Source organism: Aquarana catesbeiana, linkage group LG08 (genome assembly GCF_042186555.1).
Source record: "Aquarana catesbeiana isolate 2022-GZ linkage group LG08, ASM4218655v1, whole genome shotgun sequence".
NCBI classification, from domain to species: Eukaryota; Metazoa; Chordata; class Amphibia; order Anura; family Ranidae; genus Aquarana; species Aquarana catesbeiana.
In genome coordinates, this window is record NC_133331.1 from 77,995,439 (window position 1) to 78,004,634 (window position 9,196).

At 41.6% G+C, this 9,196-nt stretch overlaps 1 protein-coding gene across 2 annotated transcripts in view; it reads right to left on the minus strand.

Moving 5' to 3' along the window:
- The window catches only part of LGI1 (leucine rich glioma inactivated 1), a 64,923-nt gene extending 61,073 nt beyond the window's left edge, over positions 1 to 3,850 (minus strand). The window contains exons 1-2 of one of the 2 annotated variants that reach the window (XM_073596021.1): positions 3,286 to 3,850; positions 2,603 to 2,674 (exon numbers count right to left, since the gene is read on the minus strand). In XM_073596021.1, coding sequence (XP_073452122.1) covers positions 2,603 to 2,674; positions 3,286 to 3,485 — 272 coding nt within the window. In that variant the 5' untranslated portion in view covers positions 3,486 to 3,850. The remainder of the gene's footprint in view (positions 1 to 2,602; positions 2,675 to 3,285) is intronic. The other variant, XM_073596022.1, reaches the window with a different exon arrangement.
- Between the last annotated feature and the right edge of the window lie 5,346 nt (positions 3,851 to 9,196).

Sequence of the window (9,196 nt, forward strand, 5' to 3'; positions counted from 1 at the left end):
GCAAGACTACGCACGCTCAGAAACTAAAGAACAGATATAAAACAATTCAACAAATGACGTCTCTTCTGAAGTTGTATTCTGTCTTACAAGAATTTTCATATGGCGAGTAACCTCTTTACTTTCGACATGAGACTAGCATACAACAAAAAACGGACAAACGGTTATCCGAAAATCTGATTGTGTGTAAGAGGCTTTAGGTTCCCAGCACTTGTCTGAGGGAAAAACTGGCACAAGGAATGCATAAGGAGGCAAGGCTGACATGAATTCCTCTTGCCGGGGCTTCTCACAGGCAAGTGCTGGGAGCCGGAGACCATCGCTAATTGCTTGCTACCAAAAAGCAGCCATCTCCTTGCTAGCCCTGGTGTTGGGCAGCTGTTTGCCAAGGTGGGGGTGCCCTGTCCAAAGATGGCAAAGGTACAGGTACTCCTTTGTCCCATCGGGAACCAAATACTGTAAAAAAAAAAAAAAAAAAAAGGGATCTTCTATACTTTAAGCTTGCATCTTAGTAGCAGTTATCTGATTTTGCAGCATTTTATAAACTGAAGCCAGGTTTGGTTGTGGTTTATGGCTGTGTACAAAATTTGAATAATGGTGAACAATTAAAACTTTATTCTGCACAAAACCTTGAAACTAAGCCTCTTACGTTGTCTGTAGGTACCTCCCCCTCTTTGTTGTACCTATGCCAATATACACTTGCCTTACCTGGCTGTAATGCTGGTAGGCCTACTTGCCTATACCTGATATATGTTGACTTTTTTCAGTAGGATATGGCATTGAGGTTAATTGGGGGCACATTACATCAGTTTAAAGGTTTTGGGCAGAGTACAAGTTTTAACTGAACTTCATTACACTAGCCATATTATGAGATACGTATGTGCAGAACATAAGTATGTACAAATTTGATTATTTAGGTATGAAACATATGAACATAATTCTGAGGGCTTAGACAACTCACTTATGAAAAATCCAGCTACAGTTCAATTTTTTATCAAGCCTGTCTTGCTACAAAACTTTAACACTTTGGCTGGAATTGTACACACTTACCACCTAATTTAAGGCACGCATGCTCCCAATAAAGAAGATCACACACACCACATCCATTGGCACTAGACCAATGCAAGCAATACGTTATGGCTTGCCAAGCTATTAGGCACATAGCTATGTATGACTGTATTAAACAAAAGTGCAAGTTTGTGTGCACTGCAAACTCCCCAAATGCCAGGGCAGGGAAAAAAATCTATTTTAGAGGCTTCTCCTCCCATGATTTATAAATCAAAAGTGCAAGCTGCAAACCATGGAAAGCCATACATACCTGCTAAGCAAACAACCAGAAGGACCACATGACAATAATCTGGCCTGACTTTGTACTGGTTTGTATTACTGAGCCCAAATGCGTGCTAACTAAACCCCTGTTTTTAACGCAGACTGTTGGACAGGTTAATTTGGTCAGTTGGCAGACTGGTTGGTGAGTTGAGCTATGGAATTTTCTGTTTTTGTCTTTCATATTACTGAGCCCTTTCACAATCTTCCCTCATCTCATCCAGTATTAAAGTGTATTGTATTTGTACTGGCTAACCTCAAGTTGTAAAGTGCTGTGTAAACTGCTGGTGCTATATAAAGCCTGTATAATAATAATAATAGTTTTAAGGCCTGGTTCACACCTATGCATTTTTTAGTCCATTTTCAGTTTTGCAGAAACACACTACAGTCTGTTTAACATGGTTTCCTATGGATGTAGTTCACATCTGTGCATTTTATGGTTTTTGGTTCCATAGACTTCAATGGATCAAAAACGTGTATTGAAAAACGCAAAATGCACCTGGAGTATGCAAACTGCAACCTGCATATGTCTGAACCAGGCCTCATGAGAGATTTATTATGTTTCCTACACAGCAAAGGCAATGTTTACATCAGGTCACACAGATATTTTTCCAATGTGCTGAGAAATCTCTATGTGTGAAAAAAAAAAAAACTTTTGATGGTCGAGAGCTCTTGTAGTCAACCCCACACTGACCAATAGTCTCAGCTGTATCATACGCAGGTATGAGATTGGCTTTGTCCACTCTAATTGATTATTTCCATGTCATCATAAGTATATAAAAGCCATGAGCTTGCAAAAAGCAGCGATTAAATTATTCCTTTCCATTTGAGACAATGAAAATAATAAAAAATAACCGCTTCTCAGTTTCTGTGATTTACCACACTTTGCCTAATTAAATAAACCCAAAGTCATTAACAAATGCACCCTATCTCATCTTTTACTAAGGACATATTAGGATGCAGTGAGCTGTGCTTCAAGAGTTATATAAATCTGAGTGCTGCATTTCTCAGCCTATTCTGCTACTAACAGCTAATACACTGAATGTCAGAGCACCTCCTTCACCAGCCTAAGGAGCTGCAGAGCCTTGTGTAGCTGATGCACTCAATTTAATTATATGTGCCTCTGATTATACAAGCGGTCAGGGTCTCAGGCACTTTGCAGCAGTGCCATTTTATAGAAGGACAAGAGTGCATATTACACAGGTGACTTCATTCAGACAATACACTCTAATATCTTCTGCTTGAAGACACATATGTTAAACAATAAAGCTTGCTTGCTTACAGCAGCTGCAGAGACGGGATGTGCAAAAAACTTCCCTCTGGGATTTCTGTAAATTCAGATCTCACAAAGGACCTGCAAAATAAAGAAATATAGAAATGCATAAAAAAAAATCAAAAAGTAAAATGTATCATTTTAATTTGGTGTTTTAAACAATGAGGTGTCAGGCTTATCCAAGCTTATACAGTAAAGAACGATGTGCAGTAAGCAACAATCGACGTGATGAAATCGAGTTGCTTGGGGTTACACTACTTTGGACACCACCAATGCTCTTTGCATTTTTCTTTTGCTGAATTCTTCTTTATTACCTAAAGAAGAATTTTCTAGGATGCTTATAGCTGAGCAAATCATTTACAAGAATGACAGGTAGTGAGAGAGACCTGTCCACTTCTAGATCACCCACCATTGGCATCTATCACAACTACCCTTACCAACTTGACTGAAGCTCTGCTATGGCACACACAATGAAGGATCATGCCTATGGTGAAATTCCAACTCTTATATTTTGTAAAAGAATTACACATAATGCTAGTAAAATAAAACATATTGCTAATAAATCCACATAGAAGATGTTCTCTTGAGCAGTGCACTAAGACATCATGCATGTAATATTAACCTGGAAGTCAAGGCTTGACAGTAGTATATAAAATCATACAGTGAAGTAGTAAATGCTTACAGCCCCTTACAGTGAGATAACGTCAGGAAGGAAGGTGCGAGGGATAGTCTTGGCATTTTCACATAAGGCATTGTCTTTGGTACAAGTACACCAGGTTGGGCATTTTGACTTGATTGGCTTTCTCCCTTCAGTCTTGTTTATTAGCAAAAGAGCAAAGAAGATGCAAAGGAAGATGGCAATCCTTCTAGGTGGTCTTCTACCGTTCCCCATCCTCCAGGTGTTCGGTGACTGCAGCCAGTAAGACGGATAGCCCAAACCATGAACAGCAACTATTCTAAGGCCAATGCAAGGATCTCCTTCTTCATTTGCCGTCTTCCTCTCCTTAGCTACTGGCTTGCTGCGAAAGACCTGCAGCTTTATCAGAAAGCAGTGTGTGTATATGCGCACAGGGGGCAGTGGGAAGACTAGAGCTGTGCTGTGTGATGGGGAATATCCCACTGCCTTGCAAGAACAAGGGACACATGCATTGCCATGTAAATATCAAGCTCACACAGCAGCAGAATGCCAAGTGATGTCATTTAGAAAATGCACAGCCTGCTGATTTCAAAGGGAGGCCCTTTCCTTGTGAACCAAAAATAGTACAGCATTATGTCTTGCCGGGGCTGAGAGGAGGGGAGGGAATTCATCATTTTCACTGAATCCCTTCACGGTGTTATCCTATGGGAACCTTTTCTTATATATTGCAGGACATTGAGCAGAGCAGAGAAGACAGAGGTAGTCTCTGCTTAAAGGTACCCAAAGATACAGAATAAATGCCCGTCAATGGGGCATACAGCATCTTCCATTTATGTCACCCAAGAATGCTTTTCATTTATAAATGCTCATTTCATTCTGCAGCATAGCATAAAGCACCAGTTTACAATAGGGCAGTTTTCAAGCCAAAACGGGTACATCAACATAAACAAAGAAATACACAGATATGCCTCAAAGTATTGATCCCTTTTGAGAGATATCTAATCAGATACATTGGGAAATTAACTTAATTGCATGTAAAGTTCTCTCAATCTATGGTATTCAGAACCAGTGCCTCCATACATAACGTCTTGCCGAAGTACTTTTTTTCCCAAAAAATTAAGTAAATCCTCCAGGATGAGCAAAAAGAAGAAAGAAAACTAATAAGGAATACCACCTTTTACACAGAAGGTACCGTTTTAAGTGACCAGGGAGGGTATAAATGTATTGTAGTCCCGGGAGTATTGGAAATAGTGCCAGTAATACCGTGTTTTGTGAAATTGTCCTTCTTTCCCTTTCAGAGCAACTGTCAGCATTCCATCTCATTGAACTTATCTACTACAGCGATTCATTGGCCAGCTGTCGGGGGGTCCTGACTTCCATTTTTGTGGGATACAGACTTTGGCAACATCAGGCAGGTGGATCAGGAGGGATCTCTTGTATCTATGCCTCCAGAGTGGTGTAAGATGAAGTAGGCATGTCTCTGGTGCGTCCTTTAACAACATATCTGTCAGTTTAAAGATCAAACTCTGAATTGTATCCTAGAATGGATGTATACGAGGGCCTGTCTGAAATTATGCAATAGGGATCCGTTTTCTCGTTGGCAATGCCAACACATGGGGGAAACTACAGGAAAGATCTTATGTAATGGGGGTGGGGGGTACCCTGTACCAGAGCATAACACATTTATAGCGCGCCTCTTGGTCTCTCTTGAGATAGAGGAGCGACGAGCTAAAAAAGTATACATTCGTTCTGTTTACTGGTATACGTCCAGTCGAAATCTCGTTCCCATTTTTGTATGAATAACGGTACAAGGCCCTCAACGGGGCATATTCAGCAAAGAGTAAGAAATCGATAGAATGTGTCATAGAGAGGAAGGACTTAAACAATGGTTCTCAAAGGGCGTTTTGGGCCCCTGAGGTGTTCTGCCAAACTGAATTGAGGTCAAGTAGTGTCTTATTTACATAGCTTGCCAAATGTCTAGTTGGGGGGGAACAACAGCATGCCCCTAATTTCCTCTATTGTATACCATCAGCTACTAGGATCTAGGGTGGTATGGCCACCAGGAGAGTCTGCAAATGATACAAATGTCTTGGTAAAGCATTCCTCCCAAACTCCTCGTTGCCAACCAAGGAAGAATATTTTCTCTAAATTTATTTGAGAGGGACGGGTTAAGGTGGATGCCCAGGTATTTGATTTTATTACAAGCCCACCCAACAGTGCTATGGATAATTACCCATTATCTTTATGCACATTAAAAATAATGAAATACACAAATGCACCTGGCAGAGAAATGTAGTAAAAAAACTACTATAGCTTTTACCCTTAGGCCCCTTTCACACTGGGGCGGTTTGCAGGCGTTATTGCGCTAAAAATAGCGCCTGCAAACCGACCTAAAACTGCTGCTGCTGTTTGTCCAGTGTGAAAGCCCAAGGGCTTTCACACTGAAGCGGTGCGCTGGCAGGAGAGAAAAAAAACTCCTGCAAACAGCATCTTAGGAGCGGTGCACTTTTCTCCACATCTTCTGGTCTTGTAGGCTCCTGACACCTTTCTGGAATGAGGTCCATCGCATCACACAGAAGTTCACAGATCGAGAGCTGCCCAGGAGTCCTGAGCAGAGGCGGCTCTAGGCTTTGTGAGGCGTTCTTCTTAATACACCACCATGAAATACCGAGCAAGTCATACAGGAAGTCAATCCTGCCCCTGCTGGTCACGGTAGCGAAAAGTTGTATTCCCCTGCTCTGGAAGCGGACAGAGCCCCCGGGAGCGGTAATGTGGTTGAAGAGGATAGCTGATGTATACAACATGGAGGACCTAGTGGCAACTGAGAAGGGACTCAGAGAGCAGTTCCTCAAGAAGTGGTTCTATTGGCTCTAATTTTTCTACTCCGAGGAGTTTGCAAGGCTGGTGGCATAAAATTCTAGAGACTGGTCTACTCGTGAGGAACACTGTAAAAACCGATGGTAAGGCTGGAGGAGGGGTCTCCCCCCCCCCTCTCATCACTTTTCTCCCTATACCTTCCCTCCCACCCCCATCCCCTTCATCCACCCCCTCCATTTTTTTTTTCCTCTCTTCTCTCTTCTTTACTTTTTCTTTATTCTCACTTTGTCTAATTTTCTCCTTACTTTTCAACAGCTTTGACGACCCATAGGTCGTGCTTTCCTACACAGTAATTATCTAAAAATACATTTAATCACGCATGAGACATAATGAGCTTCTTAACCTAGAGTTTGGCTACCCAGAATAGTAAAGCCTTACTGTTAGATTTACATGGTCTGACCAGTCGAGACGTTCCTATAACACGAACAAAACTGTTATGTCTTTTGTACCAATGTATGTTGAATGTTGATATCCTATGTTTTCGTAAATAAAGAATTTATAAAAAAGAAATCAATGGGGCAGCGCAGCTATACCGCTGTAGCGGCGCTATGCGAGCGGTTTTAACCCTTTTTTTCGGCCTCCAGCGAGGGTTAAAACTTCACCGCTAGCGGCCGAATACCGCTGCAAAAACGACGGTAAAGCGGCGCTAAAAATAGCGCCGTTTTACCGCCAACGCCCCCCACCGCCCTAATGTGAAAGGGGCCTACAAAAAATATTTGTGAAATGTATCATAAGAGGTGCAGGGACTACCTGCAAAAAAATACTGTTTAGGCAGTTTGTATAAAGTATATGTAAACGCCATCACTAAAATATTATATAAGCTTTTGTGTGTTCATTCAAAATCTAAAGTAATTTTCAATATTTTTAAACTGCAGCTTACAATAAAATATCACACACCATAAAGGTCCTTATCCAGGCAATTTCTTTTATAGGGTGACAACGCTCTGTCCTTGTCTACTAATTGTTCTCCAATGTTGTCACAATCACATGGGCTTCCACTGCAGATATGGTCCACTTTTGTCACCATCAGGAAACCTATTCTGAGCAATGCCATGCAGCCATTGCTGAAGTTTTTGCAAATAAACAGTATGTGGCTATAGGAGACAGATCATCAGAGATGCAACAATGGGTGAAAAAAAAAAAAGTAAAAATAAGTGTATTGCATTTTTAAAAAATGGCAATTATTTATATACACAGTGCTTTAGTAAAATGTAATGTAATTCAGTTATGGTTAACATCCACTTAAATGTAGATGGTTTCATCTACTTCAATGATTACTGTATGGTTAATACATGGATTGATGACATTTCAGAATATCTATATCTATATTTTTACCCAGACCAAGCTGTCCATCAGCAGCGGCAGTGACAGCACTGGAGACTATAGGGCCACACACACACACACACACACACACACACACACACACACACACTGGGTGTTTATCCAATATGCATGAGACTTTGGCATTTAGGTGTGGGTTGAAAGCACAGTTGCACCATCCAGCCATGCTGCCAGCAGTCTGTTAAACTCTATTAGAAACTAAAAGCTGCTTTGGCAGGATTGTGCACGAAGCAGCACTAATGTTTAGGGCGGTATGGGCCCATGGGTTAATCCCAGGAACTGCTCCCCGGGCATCCATCCCTGGCCACAAATGATAGTAGCACTTGGTGCACTGTACAGCCACACAATATTTCAACCTCTTTGGAGTTTTACAGACTGCCGGCAGTGAAGCTGCACCTTTTGTCCACACTTAAACAATGGCGTCTCCTGCTCTGGTGCTAAACACCCAGTGTACATGGGGTCGAACACTGCCATGGGTGCAAGAGCAGTTGCAGCAAGAAGTTTTTTTTAACCACATAAATAAAAGTTGAGTATTGTGAGCAACATGTTATATATTATGTCAGCTGTTAGCACAACCTTTCCATGGCTGTTTCAATTTTTTTTTTAAACTCTGCCTTCTCTGTAAGCACTGATTTATTTATTTTTTTTGGAAGCATCATTTGTCATGACACACTCATGAGTCAGATGTGCAGGGCAATTAGTTTAACTGATGTACATGCCTTAGGACACTGATAATTAATTATTTGAGCCTATGCATTGTCCATACAAGGCAAACCAACACGTTCACAGCACATACTGTACATACTGTATCTTCCTTTCACTTCCCTGCAGGTGGCAGAAGCAAGAGAACAAAGCTGTGTGTAAGCTGTGAGTCACTGTATTCGGAGTCCTCGGAGGAGGACTATCTGGACCATTCACCAGTCCTGGCACACGAGAAGAAGGGGGAGTGTGTCACATGCTCCTCTATACCTGAAAGTACCAGGTATTTCTCTTTTGCTTTGAGCTGCAATATATTGTCACTTTGTGCACTTCAAATAAAGTTGAGAAAAAAAGGAAACTGTGGGATTGACTGAAATGCGCTCACACCACCCCCTCAACGCGACTCATTGCAGCCGAAACTCAGAGTTGCCAACCACTCCAGATTATTGTGCAGGCTGTATGAACTGGCCCACCAGGAGAAATTACCTTTTCTGATTTCCCTGTCCAGAGTAGAAAAGAAATCACCCAGATAGCAAGGATAACGTACCACACATTTGTGGCAGTGTTGAATTTTAAGTTTGTTAACTTGCTGCACATTTTCACTGGCAGGTTGTACAATTGCAGAGCACTTGAAGCACAAGTTCTGGTTGTCAATTTTCCAATTTGTAGCAAATTTGCGTGGCAAGTCTCTAGCAAGAGCAAAGTTGCAGTTGTGAGTCTACATTAAGGCTCAGTTTCCACTAGTGCGACTTTTCATGTGATTTGGGACTGAAAAGTCACATGACAAGTCATACCCCATGATTTCCAATGAGTACCGTTCATATCTGTGCAACTTCAAGTTGCAGCGACTTCAAAGTAGTCCCTGTACTACTTTGGTCCCACTTTGATGCGACTTGAGGTCCATAGACCTCAAGAATACATAGGCATTGCTTCAAGTCGCGGCAAAAAACTGTGGTAAAATCGCGTGACTTTGGGGTTGCAATAGTGGAAACTGAGCCTAAGAGCTCCGCAAGTCTACAGCATGAAAATTCAGCCATAGTGACCCCTGT